Source organism: Ceratotherium simum, chromosome 33, assembly GCF_057802395.1.
Source record: "Ceratotherium simum simum isolate JZ-2026a chromosome 33, ASM5780239v1, whole genome shotgun sequence".
NCBI lineage: Eukaryota > Metazoa > Chordata > Mammalia > Perissodactyla > Rhinocerotidae > Ceratotherium > Ceratotherium simum.
In genome coordinates this window covers 3355224-3376486 of record NC_141932.1, presented here as the reverse complement: position 1 = coordinate 3376486, position 21263 = coordinate 3355224, and the positions used below count along the sequence as shown (strand labels likewise).

General features: G+C 43.4%; 1 protein-coding gene across 23 annotated transcripts in view; it reads right to left on the bottom strand.

The window, feature by feature from the left end:
* Positions 1–481: 481 nt before the first annotated feature.
* PEG3 (paternally expressed 3) overlaps positions 482–21263 on the bottom strand; it is a 48666-nt gene continuing 27884 nt past the window's right edge. For 9 of the 23 annotated variants that reach the window (XM_087421012.1, XM_087421008.1, XM_087421010.1 and 6 more), the window contains 9 exons: positions 20040–20103; positions 17622–17698; positions 15077–15556; positions 14380–14469; positions 13404–13574; positions 13207–13316; positions 9086–9188; positions 8181–8273; positions 482–8002 (listed from right to left, as the gene is read on the bottom strand). In XM_087421012.1, coding sequence (XP_087277138.1) covers positions 4047–8002; positions 8181–8273; positions 9086–9188; positions 13207–13316; positions 13404–13574; positions 14380–14469; positions 15077–15470 — 4917 coding nt within the window. In that variant the 5' untranslated portion in view covers positions 15471–15556; positions 17622–17698; positions 20040–20103 and the 3' untranslated portion in view covers positions 482–4046. Of the gene's footprint in view, positions 8003–8180; positions 8274–9085; positions 9189–9362; positions 9427–13206; positions 13317–13403; positions 13575–14379; positions 14470–15076; positions 15557–15767; positions 15866–17621; positions 17699–20039; positions 20104–21263 lie in introns of those variants that run through there. The other 14 variants (XM_087421014.1, XM_087421019.1, XM_087421024.1 and 11 more) reach the window with 10 other exon arrangements.

Sequence of the window (21263 nt, the reverse complement as noted above, 5' to 3'; positions counted from 1 at the left end):
CTGAAATATACTTGTGGTTATTATCAAGTTTAAAAACACCATTGGAGGGCCAGCCCCATGGCTTAGTGGTTGGGTGCGCACGCTCCGCTGCTGGCAGCCCAGGGTTCGGATCCCGGGTGCGCACCGATGCACCGCTTCTCTGGCCATGCTGAGGCCGCGTCCCACATACAGCAACTAGAAGGCTGTGCAACTATGACATACAACTATCTACTGGGGCTTTGGGGGAAAAAATTAAATTAAATTAAATTAAAAAAAAAAAAACACCATTGGAATATATGTTTTAATTTCCTAAGTGCAGTTAAAAATGTGGAATCATGTAGTATTAAAAAATCCCTTAAAGGTAACTTAAAATATGCAATACATAAAAACAGAATAAGGCAAACTTAAAGGCTTAAGTTTGGGGATTTATAATTTTAACAAAAAACTATATTTAACAACCCCAAACACTTAAAATGGACAAAAAAAGAAATGGAGAAATATCTTATTTTTAACTTTATTTTTATTGTTGACACTATTACAGATAGATAGAACGACCACAACCATATTAACAAACCAAAAACCTGTGCACAGAAACAAGATGAAGAAAATACATCAAGATGTTAACCAGAGTCTTTGGATGATGGAAATATGGGTGAGTTTCTCTTCTATGCTTCTGCAACTTCAAAGTTTCTATAACGAACACATACTGTGTTTATAATGGAAATATATGTAATAAAGGTGGATTACCAAAACACTATGGATGAAGACCATTCGAGGAAACCGAGGCTAAATATTTAACCATAATCCCACAATGACCACACAACTATTTAATTGTTTTCCATATTTCTTCCCATCTTTGACTCTATGCACACTTATCATTAACACCCTAATAACACAGACTGGTGCACAGATTGAGATGTTAACAGCAGTTGTTGTTGGGTGTTGGGAATATGGGTGAATTTCTTTTCTTCTACTTTACTGAATTTCCTGAAGTTTGCTATGAGTATGTATTATACTTGTAATGGAAAAATACATACATACATAAGATTTAATACCAAAACACCAAAGATCATTCAGGGAATTTGAGACAAAATATTTAACCATAATCCCACAATAACAACACTATTTTAATTAGTTCCATATTTTTTTCATTTTAGACTTTATGCATACGTATTTAACACTGTTATAATCACAAGCTTGTGCACTTAAACAAGATGGAGGAAACAGATCAAGATGTTAACAGCAGTTGTTGGGTGTTGGGAATATGGGTAACCTTTTTTTCTTTTCTAATTTACTGTATTTTCCAATTTTTCTTCTGGGTACATATTATGCTTATCATGGAAACAAACATAATAAACTTTGTTACCAGAACACTATTATAAGGAACATTTGAAAACATTAAGATGAAAGTGTTTAACCATAATTCCACAAAGGTAACATAACAGCTACTCTGAATACACATTTTGACACGGTTATAATCATAAACCTGTGCACAGAAACAAGAATAAACAATATATTGAACAGTATTATCTGTCTTTGGATGGTGGGAATATGGATTTTTTTCCTCCACTTTTCTGTATTTTCCAAGTTGTCTGCTGATGAGTTCGAATTATGTTCACAATGGAAACGTGGTTATAAACTTTTTAGTAACACTACCATAAAGAACATTCAAGGAATTTAAGAAAATAATGCTCAACTATAAGCCTACAACAACAACACAACAGCTTTTGACTATAAGCATACATTTTTAAACAATTATAATTGTAGTATAAATATAATTGTGTCCTGCTTTTTCCACTTAATATTCCGTAAATATATTTTCACGTTGCTACATAACTCTTCATGATTATCATTTTTAAACAGCTGCGTTGAGTCCACGATACGTTCACTTATCTTTCTCCTATTGTTTGGCATTTCAGTTGTTCCTGATTTTTTACTAACCTAAGGTTGGAACGGACAACCTGACACTTGGCAAGGTACTTTCTGAAAAGGTTCTACCAACCTACTACCAACAGTGACGAACCCAAGTTCGCCCCGATGACATCAACACTGGCTCCCGTCTCAAGAGCCCTGCTCTGATGTGGGGCCTCACTGCTCCTGTTTTCCCAGATGTCCATTCCAACCTTGGTCTTTCTGTGCAGCTGGCCCTCACCTACACCATGCCATAAAAAAGGCCCCTTCTTCTAAACTGCCCAAGACATTCTGCTCAATCGATTCCTTCTCACCAGCCTAACTTTCCAATCCCTCTTCTGATGTTGCCTTCCGTCTGCTTCCTCACCCTCCTAGGGCTGGTGACACGTTAGGACTCCCTTCTTTGGCTTACTCATTCTGCCTCTCTCTCAGCCCTCCAACCTCCCTCAACTTGGGCATTCCCTGCAGCCCTGACACACACTCTCCGAGCCCTAACCGTGCGGATCTAGGAGAGTGAGATTTAGACACATTCTCTAGCAGGGATTTTAATTTTGCTTGTTCAAATTATCTGCTCTTATCTTCATTCAATCAACAGATCCATTTTTTAAAAAATTTTTTTATTTTAAAATTTTTTTTTCCAGCCAACTCAAAGCCAAAAAATTTCTTAATAGTCATTATGTGATGGGAGGGGAAGCAAAAGGAGCACAGGTGGGGCACAGAACAGGACACCGGAAACCTCAAGCTAGGAGGTCACTTGGTGGTCAAGTGGAAACCCGAAGAGACCAGACAGACACAACACTAATGGATAGCTCAGAAGCACGCAGGAGAGCTGAGCAGGGCAGGAACAGACGGTAACAAAACAAATTAAGGCTGCTGGAGAACCTGAGTCCATGTTAAGCTTGGGTTGACTGTAAAGAAAGCTTTTTTATTTTTTTAAATTTTTTTAAATGCAAGTTAGACATAGGGTTGATGGTCAGAGAGGTGAAGACGAGAATTCAGCTGAGCAACAGAAAGCTCTAAGAAAACTAGCTCCTGGGCACCCAGGGTGCAAACTGACTTGTGGCAGAACATACTATTGAAGCCACGTTCTACTTGTCACTTAAGGCAGGAAGCACACAAAGCAAGTGATGAAAGTCGTCAGCCTACAGCTGTATTTACAACCCGAGAGCCTCTCCCCATGGTTCTCAACCTTCATGAGGCACTACTGTGATCTAGCGATGGTTGCAGCTCACTCTTTAAAGGCAAAGACATAAAATTTACAGAGAAAAGCTTCGGCTTTTGTGCATTCACTATCGAACACAGCAAGTTGGTTTAAAAAACAACAAAACTTCTAATATTTTTGCATGAGAATCACTGCAAGGTACAATGTGGCAACTGATAATTTGGGTCACAAAAGGCCAATCCACATGTTGTAAAGGCTTATACAGCATTAGGTTCCAAAGCGTTGGTGTAGACGAAAGGGCTGAAAAGGAAGCTCAAAGTACTTCTCTTTTCAAACAACAAAGAGTAATCGACATTTTATCTTTCATGCCTACACCTGTACAGGAATATTTAAGAGGAAGGAGGAAGGAACAACACACAATTACTCAAAAAGATACGGATGGAGTTCAAATAATGCACAATAAATCTTTCTGAGGATCTAAGATGCTTACAAATATACTCTAATTTGTTGCTCTCTTCCTCCTCCAAAAAAAAAAAAAAAACCAAAGAGTACCAGGGTAAGGTACTTCTGCACAGTAAACTGTAATTAAATCCAAATATACGTGATTACTGTACTGCTATGATTTGCTGTTTTATATACATCTCAGGAAACATTATATATAGGTTACAGGAGTGTCCTTTACAGCTGATTGGGGCAATTTCTGTAGTCTCGAAAACCCCGAGGGTTTTCCCTCAGTGTGTTTACTGGGATGGAAGGTAAGATATGTGCTATGGCTTTCCCACATGCACACTCAATGTCTGATGGGGGAGAGCTAAGACGAAAGGAATCACCACCTTCAGTTTCCTTCCAGTTTGAGTTGTCTAATGTTAAAAGTCAGGTGTATACACGTCAAGGTAAGTTTCCTTTCGACATTATTATGGGTTGGTTCGAATTCTCTGTGGTTTAGTAAAGTCAAGTTCTAAGTGAAGGTTCTCCAACCTTTACAGTCGTGTTCTCAGCCGGTATGGGTATTCTGGTGTCTAGCGAGGGACAGGCGATCATTGAAGAGCTGCCCACAGACGTCACATTTGAAGTACTTGTCATCAGCCCTGTCATTGTCACTAGTGCTGGTGCTGGCATGTTCAGTATAGCGTGAGCTTTCTCCGTAGACACTTCCAGGCTCAAATATTATCACCCTGGCATGGGTTTTCAGGTGCTCACCGTAGGCTGAACTGGAAGTGAAGATTTCTCCACATTCCCTGCAGTCATAGTATGGCTCTTCAACCTGAATCTCCTGATCTTCACCTTCTTCTTCTGGGTCTTCGATCCCTGCACCATCTGGCTCATCGGCGTCTCCCTCTGGCTCTTCAGCTCTTTCTTCTGGGTCTTCGATCCCTGCACCATCCGGTTCATCGGCATCCCCGTTGGGCTGGTCGGCCTCTCCGTTGGGCTGTTCAGCCTCCCCATTTGGCTCTGCGGCCTCCCCATCTGGCCCTTCAGCCTCTCCATTGGGCTCGGCGGCCTCCACATTGGGCTCAGCAGCCTCCACTTCCGGCTCGGCAGCCTCCACCTCTGGCTCAGCTGCTTCTACATTTGACCCCTGGATCCGCAGAACTTCTCTTGGAACGAGGACATTGGCTTCAACTTCCTGGGCTGCAGCTTCTTCTTCTTCAAGATGAAGCTTCTGATGTTTAGTGAGGACTGTGTTATGAATAAAAGACTTCCCACAATCCTTGCATTCATAGAACGGTGAATCTCTTTTGGGGGGCTCAGTAAGAAATGAGGTGTGAACAAAGGTGGCCCCATAATCATAGGGCTCATCTTGCTCATGAATTCTCATGTGATCCCTAAGGTCTGACTGACTGAGGAAGGATTCTCCACATGTTTTACATTCATAGTGCTTCTCTTCGGTTTGACTTCTCTGAAACTCAGTGAGGGCTAAGCCTGGACTGACAGCATCTTCACTTCTCTGACCCTGCTCTGGTAAATTCTCTCCAGTATGAATTCTCATATGTTCATTAAGGACAGAGCCATGAATGAAGTCTCGTCCACACACGTGGCACTGAAGGGACGTTCCTGTAGGAGGATTCTTCTGTGGGGCACGAGGCCTCCGTGGGTTAATGACCAAGGGTTGCATAAATGGCTCATCATACCTCCTATATCCGTAAAATTGATCTTGCTCATGGATTTTCTGATGCTCGAAAAGGAATGAACTATGAACAAAAGATTCCCCACATGCCGGGCATTCAAAGAGCTGCTCTCCAATGTAATCTTTCTGATATTCGCTGATGGAATGGGTGTGAATTACAGAATGCGTGTACTCACGACTGTCGATGAGATACTCTCTGCCATGAACTTTCTGATGGTCCTTAAGGTCTGCCCGATCCGCGAAGCCTAGCCCACAGTCCTTACATCCATAGATTGTGTCTTCAGGCTCATCTTGCTCGTCCTGCTCATCCTGCTCATCTGGCTCATCCTGCTGAGGCTCTCCCTGCTGAGGCCCAGCAAGGCCTACACCCTGAATGACAGAGCCTCCAAACAGCTTCCCCCCATGGAACTCCTCTCGGGCATAGATTTTCTGATGTGCACCGAGGTCTTCAGGGGTAGCAAAGCATTCCCCACACTCCTTACATTTGTTGTGCACTTGCTGTTCTGCATAACTCGTCTGCGCTGGCTGTTCAATGTAACTCACCTGTGCTGGCTGTTCAGCATAACTCATCTGGGCTGGCTGTTCAGCATAAGTGATCTGCACTGGCTGTTCAGCATAACTCGTCTGCACCGGGTGTTCAGCGTAACTCATTTGCACTTGCTGTTCAGCGTAACTCGTCTGAGGGTCAGTAGAGGCTAAGCTACGAATAACAGATCGTTCATAGTTTTTACTTCCAGAGGGCTTCTTTCTATCATGAATCTTCTGATGCTCAGTGAGGTCAGAGTTACGAACAAAGGACTCTCCACACACTAGACATTCATAGAATTTCTGTCTAGGGCGAAAAGTTTGAGGTTCACCAAAATGTAGGGAGTGAATTACAGAGGTCTCATAGTTCGTACACTCAATGTTTTTCTTCTTAGCACGAGCCTTCTGATGTTCGCGGACATTTGAGTTGGGAACAGATGATTCGCCATCCTTCTTAAATTCATTGGATTCCTCTCCAGTAAGACTCTTCTGAGGTTCGGCATGGGATATACTGTGTATGACAGAGTCTTTGTAGGTGTTTTTCTTACTCCCTTCATAAGGGTTCTCTCTGGCAGGAGCTTTTTGTTGCTTATCGTGAGGGTCTGAGACATAAATGGAGGATTCTCCCTTCTCATTACATTCAACAACTTCATTTCCACTGTGACTTTTGGGAGGTCTGAAAGCAGCTAAGCTATGGATAACAGATGTCTCATATTTCTTTCCTTCAGAGGTATTCTCTCCAGCTTGGACTTTCTGATGATTGGTAACATTTGAGCTCTGAATAGCAGACTCTGTAATCACTTTCAGTTTATTGGGCTCCACAGCACTGTGACTTTTCTGAGCTTCAGCAGAGGCTAAGCTATGGATAACAGACCTCGCATATGGTTTCCTCTCATAGACATTTTCTGTAGTGGGAAATTTCTGGTTGTCATCAGGGTTAGAGCTAACAGTGAATGCCTTCTCGTCCTCCTCGTTTTCAGGTGGTCTTGTTATAGTATGACTCTTCTGAGATTCAGTGAAGGACACACTATGAATGACAGACTTCTCATACCCCCTGCCTTCATAGAGGTTCTTTCGAGAATGAATTTTCTGATGCTCACTGAGGTCTGAGCTTTGCCTAAAGGCATCCCCACCATCTTTAAAATCATAGAGCTTCTCTTTTGAGTAAGTTTTCTGACGCCTTTTCAGGGACTGACCAGGAATGAATGTTTCCTCACACACTTTACCCTTATTTTCAAATAGGTTTCCTCTAGTATGGATCTTCTGATGTTCTTTCAGGGATGAGCTGTGATGGAAGGTCTCCCCACACACCTTACATTCATACATTTTCTCTTTACCATACATTTTCTGACGCTCACTAAGGGTTGGGCTGGGTTTAAAGGCCTCCCCACGATCATTATCTTTGTCGTCTCTACCATGGATTTTCTGGTGGTCAATCAGGGCAGAACTATGAAGGAAGGTTTCCTTACACACCTTACATTCATAGAATTTATCTTTTCCATATATTTTCTGAAGCTCACTAAAGGTCGGGCTAGGCATGAAGGGTTCCTCATACTCCTCATCCTTACATTCTGCGAAATACTCTCTAGCGTGAATTTTCCGATGTTCAGCAAGAGCAGCACTCTTATTGAAGGTTTCCCCACACTCCTTACATTCAAAGCGTTTCCCTCCAGCCTGACTTTTCTGAACTTCACTGACGGCCACACTATGAATAAAGGATTCACCATATTCATAAAGATTCTCTCTAGTATGCATGATCTGATGTTCGACAAATTCTGAAATCACACTGAAAGGCCTCCCACACTCATCACACACATAGGGCATTGCCCCAAAATCAAGTGGCTGTGATTCAGTGAAGGAGGGTGAGCTAAGGCTGCTCATGCTCATGGCTTTTCTCATATCACTACATTCAAAGGGTCTCTTCCTTGCATAGCCCTTCTGATCATGAATTGAGCCCTTCCCATCTGTGTCAAAATGATAGCGCCTTTTTCTTTCAAGAACTCTCTTTCTGGAAACTAGGTTTGAGTTAAAATTAAAGCCTCCCCCAAAAGCATTCCCTTCATAGCCCCTCTCCTGAATCACTGACTCCCTCTTGTTGAATGAAACTTCTTTCCAATCATTGTCTGGCCTTCGGGGGAATCTCTGCGATCGATCATTAGATGCCCTCGCCCTTCCTGATTTGGAGTTGCGCGACACGTCCCTGATGAACTTTTCCATTATCACCCCATGGGAAGATTCATCTTCACAAATTCCCCGCCGATGACTTGACTTTCTGGTTTCAGGCATAGTTTTCAGACCTGAAAAGAAACCCCAAATGTAAATACTCCCTAGTCCCTGTACCTGTGCAAAATAATAGTGGACTTCTGTGATGGTGGTGTGAATGTAAAATGTAAATAAAAGGTTTGTCAATATGTATACATAGCTCCCAATCTACTGATTGACGTGGCCACTACATACGATCTGCCCAGTGCTTACCTCGACTGGTGCTTGGGTAGGCACTTCTCTTTGACCTTGATGAATGCCCTTGTGTCATGTGGGAGTGGCCATCATCTTCGGCAAGCTGAACCCCTGTTCACAAGAACAATACCACAGCTCAGCTCACACTCCAGTTGAGGACCAGGACTCATCACCATAAATTGATGTCTATCTTTCTCTCAGCCACTAACTATGAAGAAACCCACATCTAATTCTTTGGATGTCTTCTATTTGCAGTCTTATTTCGTCACTATTCATTCCTTAGTCCATTCTAATCTGAATTTTAATTAATTCTCCTGACTGCACTTAGAAATTTATATGAAGACCCCCATGTGTCCCTAAATTCAGTACATCCTATTTGGTGTTCACCTTCTCATAACCACCTCTTAAATCTTGACGTCCTCTTTTTCACTGGCCTTCATGGTTCTCCTCCTACGTCTTGACTGCTTTCTCCACCTGTTCTCTAAACACCAAAGCTCCTCAAGGCTCCACTGCCTTATACAACACTCTTGTACAGCTCTCTCTGCCCAGTGCCAGACCTGCATAGCCAACTTCCTACTATGACTTGAGCTAGATGTCTTCTAGGAAAGACATCTCAGGATCCCAGCCTAAATGCGTCCATAAAAACCTCTGCTGTCAACACTCTTGAAAAAGTATCAAGTATTGCGGCAAGCGCTGTCTCCCTGTTCTCCCTCATACCATACAGTATATTCTTTACCCAACGCCAGAGTGATTTCTTAAAAACACAGATCTCATCATTTACTCCTCTGCTTAAATCTTTCAAAGGCTTCTTATTACCCTTAAAGCCCAAACATATTAACATGGACTCTAATATCCTTGAAAAGAATAAGGTGATAAAATATTCTAATGACTGGATTTGGAGTGACTGAGAAGCAGCTGCTTACCCAGCGAGAGCAGCTTCCTGTAGTTCTCCATGTTGTCCTGAATTGGGTTCTGAGGCTTCCTGTCCTCGGTAAGGTCCACAACGTCCTGGTAGGACACTGCATCCTAAAACAGCAAGCACAGACCTCTCAATGGAGTCTGTTCCCACTGGCATCCAAAGAGAGAAGAACGCTGGCGACAAGGGAGTTACACATACAAAGGTATGTAGAAAGTGCTCACAGCGTTTGGGGTTCAGAGTGATCCAAGTCAAGTTTTACTAGGGACCTACTTTGTACCTACCTTGGCGCTATACTCTGAGGAAGATCCAAAAGACGTATGACACACATTCCTTGCCCTCATGCAGCTTATAATTTGGTTGGAGAGAAAAGACTCATGAAACAATTAGAGAACAATAAACAATAAAGTGGGGTACAGATAATCAGTGCTAGGCAGGTTTAGTTGAAGGACAGTTCAGGATGAGCTGGACTAGTAAGCAGGTTTTGTGGAGGGCCTTGCAGGGGGGCCTGTAGTGGTGGGTAAGCCTTTGACAGGGAGAGAGGAGGACGGTGCGAAAACTTCAACAGGCTAAATATCAACTACACATGGCTTAGCCGGGAACAGAAAGGAAATGCGTTTCACAGACATCTGGTCAGGAAGTGGGACTTAAGCCTCCCTCCCCGGTCCCGCTGTGTCCTGTGCACACCTCCACTGTACAACACGGCTACGTCATGGGCTCTTTTAGGTGTGTGGAAGTTCCAAATAACCCAGGTGTAACTTTAAGCACTGAGTGTCTTCATTTTTATAGCTGCCTTTTCTGTTTTACTGGATACTTCCCTAAAAATAATTTAAAACTCCCTGCATTATGCAGGAGAGGCTTCTATGCAGCATCTTACAGGACCTCTTCTTATTGCTGCACAATAACATTCCTGGTTTCAGGGAGTCGTGGTCCCAGGGTCTACAGCACCAAGACCTGGAGACAGACATGAGGAGGGAGATGGCACTGTGGGAAGCCCACAGGCTTTGGAGCCAGAGAAAACTCTAGACAACAGCACCATTTGTGAGCCATGCAACCTCGGGAACAGAAACCTTTGTGAGCCTCAAGTTCTTCATCTGTAAAATGGAGAGAACGGCATCAGCCTGCCTTGCAATATTGTGGGTGAGGATTTTCTGCAATGTGATGTGCGTTGTGTAAACATGAAGAAAAATTACGTAAAGAAAATGTAAATTATTATTATTACTAAACTATCAAAGATATTTTGGTATTAAATTTACTTAAGTTCCATTGCTGGGAAATGGCATGGACATTATAGCCATGTGGAAATGCAGCAAAAAAAGACAGTGCTTGCACAATTAGGCGTATCTCCTAATGAGCGAGATAAATAGGCACAGGAATCGGGATTTAAGAGGAAAGCCTCATTTATGCAACTGCCGATGTCCAGCAATTAAAAAGCAAAAACAATAACCAAAACTAAGCAGAGCTTCAAAATCGAAACTCTTTCTGGGTCAGGGCTGAGAATTTCTAGGACAACAAACAAGGCATAAAAGCTCAGCTGTCCCGATACTGCAAAATCGGTACAACTACTGCCCCATAAAGCTAAACCGCACCCTTTTCCTCGGGCGCCTCTCTCCTTGAAAGCAGGAGCTCCGCTGTGCTCAGGGGTGCGCCGGTGCTTCCCGAGGCCGCAGCTCTGGTGGACCATAATGAACGGAAGATGGCGGGAAGCACAGCTGTCGTGTGGGCTGAGAGGGGGAGGAAACCAGAGCTCCTACCTTGGGGGCTGGCAGAGCGCAAAAGAGGTCAAGAACTTGGGGGGCTGAGGGAGTCAGAAGGGTCACCATCCCTGGTGTTGAGAGACCCACAAGGACAATGGGAAAAGGGAAGGAGCGTTTTTCATATCTTTCTCTCTATTTGCCTAATCTGAGTAAAATAAATGTACGTTAAATTTTGAACTATGTTGTTCCTATGGAAAAAAAATGATGCTTTAAGATTCAGTTAATCTATGCAAGTGGGTAGCTCTAAAGCAGTTGTTGACTTGGTATTTGTCATCAACAATGGTATCTAAATTTGCACCAGCTGCAACCAAGTTCCACTTGAATGGACGGCAGGTCGGAGAACAGAGCTAGCACAATTTCATTTTCACAACATGACCTATACACATGAACAATTATGCTAAAAGAAGATGAGAACTTTCTGTTTTGTACCCCCCAAAATGTAAGTTATACCTTCTGCTGCTGCTATTTCTACCACACTGAGTTAGCAGGAATCAGTGACTTGCAGGCTTTTGGACACACAGACATGGGGACTCTTAACAGTGCCAAGGAAGGGCATTTAAAAAGCAAAATTAGATGAAATCCAACTACCAATCTCCTATTGTCTTCATTTCATAAAAGAGTATTTTAATACCTCAAAAGTAAGGACACTAGCATTTCTCATTTCCCGGCAGGTCAGTAAAAACTCAGTCACCAACTCACAGAGCAGTGTTCAGAAAGCACTGATATCGCTGACCGCCTTCACGGGTGGCAAATGCGTGTCAAAGAGGATTCTTTTTCAAAATCAAGTTTAAGAAGTTTCTACGATTTGTATTTTTATCTGGATTCCCAAAATTCTGGCCAATTTGGTTTCACCAAATAAGAAATCAAAATTAGTGACAAACTAAGTGTGTCACAAACTTAGGGTATTCCTCTGGGACAACAAGGACATAACCCCCATTCGGGCTAGAGGACCTGGGTCACTTTCGGCCCCGCCCAACTTATTCCACATCCTCTCCCCCGCCAGTTATTGCTGCTGCAGAAGCTCTGCTTTCAACATCTGGACACCACCCATCTCTCCTTCTCATACACACCTGCGAGTCCTTGCTTCCCTCCAAGACAGAGGACAAATGACAGAGTTCTCAGTCCCTCCATCATCTGACCCCACCTTATAAATCCCACTGCAAGAACCATTATTAACACATCTCAGTGCGTGGGGAACAGACTCAAGCTCTCTGTTCAGCTGCAGGACACTGTGCCCAGGCCCAGCCAGGCTTCCAACCTCCTGCCCTTTGTGTTGTGGCTAGTCTGGCCTGGCTTCGGCTCCTGCTCCAGAGCCTTTACCTGGCTCTCCCAAATGCCTAGGATCCCCTCATCCCAACCTTTACCTGGCCAGTGCTCCTGCCTTTCAGGTGTCAGGTGTTAGACTACCTTCAAGACATTTCCCTGCAAATCCCAATAAAGACCTCTGTGACAATTTCTTGTTAACTCTCTATCTTTCCTTAAGAGTGCTCTGAACAATCAGCAGTCATATACAATACCTATATACAGACGGATTTCTGCGACTGTTGAATGCCCTTCTCTGTTACAAGGCTGAAACCTTCCAGGACAGGTGCTTTATCATAAAAGGAGCTGCCAGTTCAGCACACTGGGCTCCTCCTTCCTTCCAAAGCCCTGTCCATGCTGTGGCCCTCCTCCACACTGCCATGTCACAACTGACCCTCCTCCTTAAGGGTCAGCTCAAATCCCACACCCTTTCTCCCTTCACCAATTTCCCTAGCACACATTGCCTCTTAAAATGATGGCTGTTAACTGTTGGCATTTAGGGTGTATCTATCATGTGCCGGGCATCGTGTTAAGCATTTCATATATACATTTAAATCCCACTCACTCCTCACAGCAGCCCTGGTGAGGCAATAACCCCACCCTTTTTACAGATGAGGAAACTGAGGTTCAGCTTAGTTAAGTAAATGGTCCGAGGCCGCACAGCTAGCAGGTGGCAGAGCTGGGCTTCAGACCCAGCTCCTGTCAGCTCCAGAGCCCTTGCTCTCTCTTGCCAGTCTGCTCCGTGGATTTGCAACTTTCTCGGCTCTCTACTGAGGGCCAGAAAGAGCTCCAGAATCTTTCTGCTTCCCTGGGCCAGTAGCGAACGTGACCACCTACCAACTGACACAAATGCTGAGCGAGAAAGAGTTCCTCTGACAGTGTGGATGAATCAAACAGTAGGCAGCAGTCACCCCGGCCACTTGTCACCTCTGGGGACAGGTCCGGGGGCTCTTCTCCCAACCCAGCTGGGATTCTAGGGGGCAGATGAACACAGCCTCTCAGGAAAGAAAGGCATCTCTGCCCTGAAATGAAGATGGCCTTTCCAGAAAGAGAAGAAACCGAAGCATACCTGGGATCTGGACTCATAGTCCATCACCGAGTCCCTGCGTCTGTGCTCTCTCTCCATAACAAAAGTTGTTTTCTCCATCACAGGAAGGGAAAGATCCCGCTGAGGATGTCCTGGGAGGACAAAAGGCATCATGAAGGAACAAGGCCCAGTGCGACGTCGCACGCGCATCAGGGAGCAGGTCAGAGTGGACAACTTACTGCTTCTGGGGTTCCTGGTGTACGGCCAGCGTTCTCGGGACTCCAGGTCTCTGCTTCTGGCCCTCCGCCCCCGCCCCCGCTCCAGGGCGTCTCGCTCCCAGTCTCGGTTCCGGTCCCAGTTCCGATCTCGGCCACGGTCCCAATCGTGGTCCCAGTCCCGGTCCCGGTCACCTGAGAAAGCCAGACATTCGAGGTGTTACCAAAGTGCTCTGACCCACGTGTTCTCCCTCCACGTGCACACACACCCCTTTGGAGAGGAGCATTATCCTTGCTCCTCCATTGAGGAAATAAACGGATCCCAAACCACGGTCTCCAGACTCCCAAGTGTGAGCTGGACTCCCCCCGCCACCCTAGACCTGGAACATTGTTTCCACAGGCTTTGCCTAAGTGGGGCTTGCTTCAAACCAAGTTCCAAAGCTTTCGTTTAGAAGCCCCTTCAGACACTTCTGCTGGTTTCCCAGTTTCTACATGGTCACGTCCACATTCAGGAAAATGGACTTCAGACCCTCTACTGTCTGGCCTGCCCCAGCCAATCTTCGTGGGCACATTACCTTACTCCAAAGAAACAGAACACACGCCCTCCCCAAAGGCAATGCCCTAAGAAAGTTCACTGAAGAACCTTTAACTAATAAAATAGCTTTAGAGGCAAAGGGGTGATGAACTTTGCCTCTCCTGGAAGGCTGTGGGTACAGCCTGAAACAGCCTGTGACAAATTTCAAACAGCTTTAAATACTTCCTCTCATCATTTAAAAAAAATCGTATTTCACTGCAATGCCCTGGTCTGCTTTGATGTAAAGATGTCTCACTACATCATCAACTAACTTCCTTCCCCGCTCAGATCTCTGAGTAGCAGCAGCCGCCCCGGGGAAGGGATGCTGTCTTCACTGAGGTCTCGATGCCCACCTTCGCCTCTATGCACACGGCAAACTCTTAGGGGAAACGCGCCCCGAGGGTGGCATGGCTGGCGGTTACTCACTGCAGTAGGAGTAGACAGAGCGTGGGGGCGGGGACTCTGCTGCCCTTCGGCTCATGCTGTCTTCACTGTGGACGTCACTGTTGCTGTCGTCTGAGAGGACACCAGACGGCAACTTAATGCTTTATCATCTCTGGCCTGTGTTCTCATAACACAGCAGTGTCCATCCCTGCCCCCCACCCACAAACCCTCCCCTGAGAGAAGCTGGCGGGACCGGATCCTTTCACTCCTCAGCTTCCCACCATTCCTGGGCGAGGAGCGTGGCTGCGACCACTCCTACCTCACCTCCGAACAGCACCAAGTCCAACTCTCTGGGGCACCACACCCTTAGGTTTCACAAAAAGAAGTCTGGGCCAGGGGCGCAAGACACTTGGAGGTTCTCTTCCTATCGGAACCCTTTTACTGAAGTGTCGTCTTTCCCTCTCACACCTCAGGGTGGCAGTTCTTAACCAGGGGTGATTTTTCTCCCCAGGGGACACTTGGTAATGCCACATATTTGGCTGCCACAGCTGGGAAGAGGGGTGCAACTGGCATCTTGCAGGCAGAGAGAGGCCAGGGGTCCCAATGAACGTCCTAAGACAAGACAGCCCCCCCACAAAGAGAATAATCCAGCCTAGCACATTAGCAGTGCTGAGGCTGAGAACCCTAGGGAGCGCATGGCCTCCCCGACGACATCCATCTTCCTCTTACAAAGTCTCACCTTCTGGTTCATACATCTCCGTGTAATTTTCCAGCAGCGTAACTAGCTTCTCGCAGTTCTCTGGCTTTTTTGCTCGCACCCAAGGCTTGATCTTTTCTGGAAGGATGGTCAGGTACTGCTCAAGGACCAAGAGCTCGACAATCTCCTCCTTGGTGCGAGTCTCCGGCTGCAACCAATCGAGGCAGAGGTTTCGGAGTTTGATCAGGGTCTTCCGAGGCCCAACAAATTCCACGTAGAAGAAATTCCGAAACCTCTGATGAAAGAATTCAGAGTCAGTTGTGCCTTCTCCTATGATGGCATCCGGCTCCTTAGTCAAGTCACTGTCTAGCTCATACAGATGGGGGGCCCAAGACTTCTTGGGTTTGGTGGCAGACAAGTACTTTGGAGGCAGCATTTCTCTAAGTAAAATTTTCACTGGAGGAACCAAACATGAGTCAACAGGAGAGACGCAGCAGCCTGTGACAGTCAGTACTCAGGGACCTGTAGATCGTAAGGAGATATACACATGTCCCAGAAGTTGAGGACCAGGCAGCAGTGTGGGGCTGCCCTGCAAGGGGCATCAACAATGCTTTGTGAACAGGCCAAGGGGGGAAGAGATGCGTAAATCCCCCCACACACAGACACATACACAGGACACAAAGTTGGCCTCGGCACAGGAGTTACAAGCATGACCTCTGGGCACCACACTGACCTGCTTGAAGCGTTAGCTCTGCTACTAACTGGTTCTGCGACCCCGGGCAACTTATTCAACGTCAAACTTACTCAATGTCCTGGAGTCTGTCCCCTTATCTGCAAAAGGAGAACAATGGACCCTCATCCCTTTTAGAACTGTGAAGCTTAAATAAGCTAATGTACCTAAAAGTCCTAACTACCCAATGCCCAGCAGGTAGGAAGTACTCACGGTGCTCGGATGTCACTGTTTTCCTTAGCAAAAATGGAATGGGGGAACGGGGGCCAATCCTGGCATTTCTGCACACTTCTTCCCTTACCACAATTGTTACAACATTACACAACACATACAAGATAGAAAACCACATAAAAACGCTAAAGGTGCTCAGCTCTGGGTAATGTGATCGCAAGTGCTCTTTTCTCCTCACCAGTTAATTTCTCTGCACCTGCACTGCTGTATAAAATGTGGCTATTTAAATAAAAATTCAATACAATCACAAATTCAGCTCCTCAGTCATACTAGCCGCATTTCCAGTGCCAGTGGCCCCCTACTGGACAGAAGCGCATCTCCGCTGTGGTGGGAAGTTCCACTGGCCAGAGATGCTGTGCAGTGTCTGAGTTTGTGGGATGCTCAGGACCCTCCCTCAGTAGTGCATGTCCTTCCAAAGAGCATCAGTCCCAAAACCCAGCCTCGGGCTCATGCTGACACCACTTCCTCAGGCATCATTTCTGAGACTCACTTCATCTAGGAGGTGTTCCAAGCACTTACCACATTTATTTCTGAATACCTGCGGTAACTTGCCAAACCCCTCACAGTAAACTCTAGTAGAGAGATCAGAGACGAACTTTTCCATCACTGTATCCTCTACTGCCTGACACCAACTCAGGTCTCAATACTGACACAGCATGTTGAAAATAACATACACAAACCCAAGGTAAAACTGGTTTTAGACACAGGCAGGGGATAGGAACAGACATTTTTCCAAAGAAGATATATACATGGCCAACAGGCACATGAAAAGATGTTCAACATCCCTAATTATTAGGGAAATGCAAATCAAAATTACAATGAGATATCGCCTCACACCCGTCAGAATGGCTACAATTAACAAGACAAGAAATAAGTGTTGGAGAGGATGTAGAGAAAAGGGAACCCTCATACACTGCTGGTGGGAATGCAAACTGTGCAGCCACTATGGAAAACAGTATGGAGATTTCTCAAAAAATTAAAAATAGAAATACCATGTGATCCTGCTATCCCACTACTGGGTATTTATCCTACGAACCTAAAATCAGCAATTCAAAAAGATATATGTACCCCTACGTTCCCTGCAGCATTACTCACTATAGCCAAGAGGTGGAAGCAACCCAAGTGCCTATCAACAGATGAACGGGTAAAGAAGATGTGGTATATATATACAATGAAACACTACTCAGCCATAAAAAAGACAAAAGCATGCCATTTGCAACAACATGGATGGACCTTGAGGGTATTATGTTAAGCAAAATAAGTCAGACAGAGAAAGACAAATACTGTATGATTTCACTTATATGTGGAAGATAAACAAAATAACACACAGATAAGGAGAACAGATTGCTGGTGACCAGAGGGGAAGGGGCAGGGAGGGCGAAAGGGGTAAAGGGGCACATATGTATGGTGATGGATGGAAACCAGACTATCAGTGGTGAACATGATGCAGTCTCTATATAAAAACTGATATATAATAATGTACACCTGAAATTTACACAATGTTATAAGCCAACGTGACCTCAGTAAAACAACTAAAAAGAAAAAGACAGAGACAACTCCGGTCCCTGAGATGACGCTAGCCCAACCTCTCAGAGGCAACAAGATACTCTCAGGTATGTAAATCACCTGTTTGGGAATAGGATCCTTTCTGGAACTTCAGAACAGGCAGCTATCCACAGGAACAGAGTCAAAATGCCAAGGACCTGCAGACATTTTAAAAAAAGAAATACACGGACAAATAAACATGGAAGAAATGTAAAAACAGTATCAGAGAATTAATTCTCCAAATGGCAGTGGACTCATAGCTTTAGGAGTGAGACCCTATATATCACCTTCAAGAAAAGGCCAACTCCCATATCATATAAACCAACCAGAGATGAGAAATAGAAAGCTTTCAAATTTTCTTTATGAAACCAGAATAATTAAAAACCCCAAGACAAAGATACAGAACTAAAAAACTGCAGCCCAAAACCACTCATGAAAGCAGACACCAAAGTCTTAACACTATTACTATTATTCTACAGAGATCTAGCAAATCACAAGACAAGAAAAACAAATCTGAGGCAAAAAGAAAGATAGATATAAAACTATCATTCTCTTAGGTAAGACTGTCCACTCAGATATTGCAAATCAACGGAAACAGACCTTATAATAATAAAGAAACCACTTATCACAGACTCCCTAAATATGTATCAACAATAACAAATTTTAAAAATGGAGGAGCTCCATTATTAAAAAAAAAAGCTTTAGTGAAATAAAATAGCACCTATATGAATAAAATTACAAATTATATTGCAATATAAAAGGCGATAACTAGAGAGACACAGAATAATCATGCAAGATGTATGGATCTGGCATATTAAAGCCTGAAATCCTCCCCCAAATTAATCTACATTATCTAATGGAATTTCAAAGAATATTAATGTTGGGGAACTTGACAATGGTTCTAAAGGTGACCTGGAAGAATTCCATTTGGATCAATATTTTGAAAATTCATAATCAAAAGGCCAAAGCATACACAAAATTTAAGAAATATTTTAACAGAACCTCAGAATCTATAGTATCATGCCTAAAGGCAGAAAGGTAACATAAAAATAACAAATGATGGTCTTGTCTCTACCATCAAAGCCAAAGAAAGAAAACAACAAAACACTTGCAATTTATGACAAAAAGTTTGATTCATTTAAGAACCATACATGAGTTTATCATACAGAGCTGAGTATTCAATAGTCCATGAAAGTGCCACTTAAAAATAGTAAGGAATATATGGATTATCGCAATCAATAGTAATAGGAAAACTAGTCACTCACTCACTTGGGGGAAAAGGTCATAGCATATATAAAAATGCTATAATTAAAATCAAAATACAATAAAAATATTACATTTTATAATCCTGGAGCAGGGAAAGGTTGTTCTCATCCGACAATAAAATCAGGAGATGTTAAGGGCAACTTTGACTTTACATATATATATATTTTTTTCTCTATTATGTTAATTTTTCTTCCCAATAGGCACATTATTTGAAGCATAAAGCATCAGTAGGTGTAACACTATATCAACTGTAGGCTTAAAAAGTTTGATAGGGAATCAACAATTTTTCTAAGAAAATATGAATAGGCAAACCTGACTCGGGAAGCAGTGGAAAATCCAGGGAAGAAATTTACACAGACAAAATGATTTAAGGAGCAACTTCCCATAAAATTTCAATGAGCGAAGTATTTTATAAGAAACCCTCCCAAGGCACCAGTAAGAGATGGAAGATCTCCTACTCTTTAAGTAATATGACCATTTAAACACCCATAATTAGCCTGTTCACAAGGTAGATACCAATTTCTATGCCAAAAATTCACTCATTCTTTTTCTCAAAAAACGTAGGAGTAAACAAATATGATCTTCATTAAAGGAGCCCAAGATTTTCCAGCCAGGCCAACAAAACAGCCCTTGGTCAGTAAGAACACTGAAAGATGAAAGATTTTTAACAGGAAAATCTTAAAAAAAAAAATTAGACTCTAACTACTCTTTCCCACAATGGGAGAGGAAATTCATTTGAGGGTAAAAAAGGGCCTTGGGAAAAGAATCAGCATCAAGATGGACAATATGTGTGTCTGTGTGAAGAAGATATCAGCCCACTCCTCTACTGCTTGTGGCAATGGAAATTTTATGGAAAGCAATTTGGCTACTTATCAAAATGAAAAATGTACATATCCTATTCTATCTATTCCACTTCTATGAATTTATCCCAGAGATATGCAACGACATATATGCAAGACTATATTCATTGAAGTACTGTTGAATAATGGACAAAATATGGTATATTCATATAATGATTATGAAACCTTTTACAATAATGAGGCAACTGTAAATAAATGAATATGACACGATCTCTTAAGGTAGTTAAGTGCAAAATGGGACACGACAATGTGTACAGTATCCTAAGTGACTATAAAAACAGATGTGTTTCCTTAAACAGACGATTTCTGGAAGGATATATAAGATCGCCTCTGGGGAAGGGAATTGGGGGCCAGGGAAAGAAGAGCAACTTACTTTTTCATTGTATATTCTCCTTTTGTTTTTTGTTTTTATTTTTTTTACCATGAGCATGTATGACCTAGTCAAAAAAATAAATCCAAAGTTAAAACAAAACAATCAACAAAAGCACTAGTAGAGGCCTTTAGAGAATGTGCTGCCCACTGAGTGGGTGCAGGCAGCACTACTAACATCTTAAAACAGAGGGGTTCTCCTCCCCTCCCCTGCACATCCCACCCCAGCTTGAGTCCAAGGTCACACTCTAAACTGGCCACTTGCAGACGAGACAGATAATTTCAAAAACCCCAAAGAATCAACTTTGAAACTTCTCAGACCCAAAAAAGGCTTATGGAGATTGCAGCTACAAGCTGAATATAATCCACAGATCTCCAGCAACTATTAGTACATAAATGCTACGCCATCCCCTATCCTAGCAATTCCACTTCTGAAACCTGACAGACCTATCCGCCCACGTGCAGAAAGACACAGTTCACAAATGTGTTTACAGAGGCACCGTTTACAACAGCAAAGAACAGGGACAGGCAGGAAAACGCTCCAGCATAATTCCAATGCCAGAGAGCACTGAAGCACCACTATGCAGCAGACAGCAAATTCAAGATGGTACGAAGTTTCTACACTATAAAAACCAACCAAAATAAAAACAAACAAGAAAGGAAAAAGCATTTTGCAACAGAGAAGATAGCTATATTTGAAATTTAAAACGCTCTTAGAAAGCAGTAAGAAAAAGACAAATGGCCCAACATGGAAATAAAGAACATTAATATAGTTCATAAAATTAGTGATAAGAGCCAATATTTACATCAGAAATCAAAAAAACGCAAAATATTTCAATGAACACTTTCTTGGCCTATCAAATGGGCAAATATTTCAAAAACAAAAATCGATGTTGCTGAGAAGCTGGCTGGTACAGGTGTGAACCATATTTCAAGATGTCATTTTGGCACGCGTTTCAAAAACAATTAAAATGCTCACTGAACCAGCAAGTCTCCATTTAAGGACAAAGATAATCAAGTAGATAAAATGGCGGTAAGAAACAAAAAAAAGCTAAAAAGTCAGCTGCTCACTATAATTAAGTCCTTGTACAAACATCTCGTTTCCAGTTTGTAAAGGTAAAACCTTTAGCACTAAAGAGCTGCTGCAGAAAGTGATGGCAAGTGACACCTTTTTACACGGGGAGCCATGGGAAGAGATGAGCACATGTCAGGAAGTGCATGTTCTGTT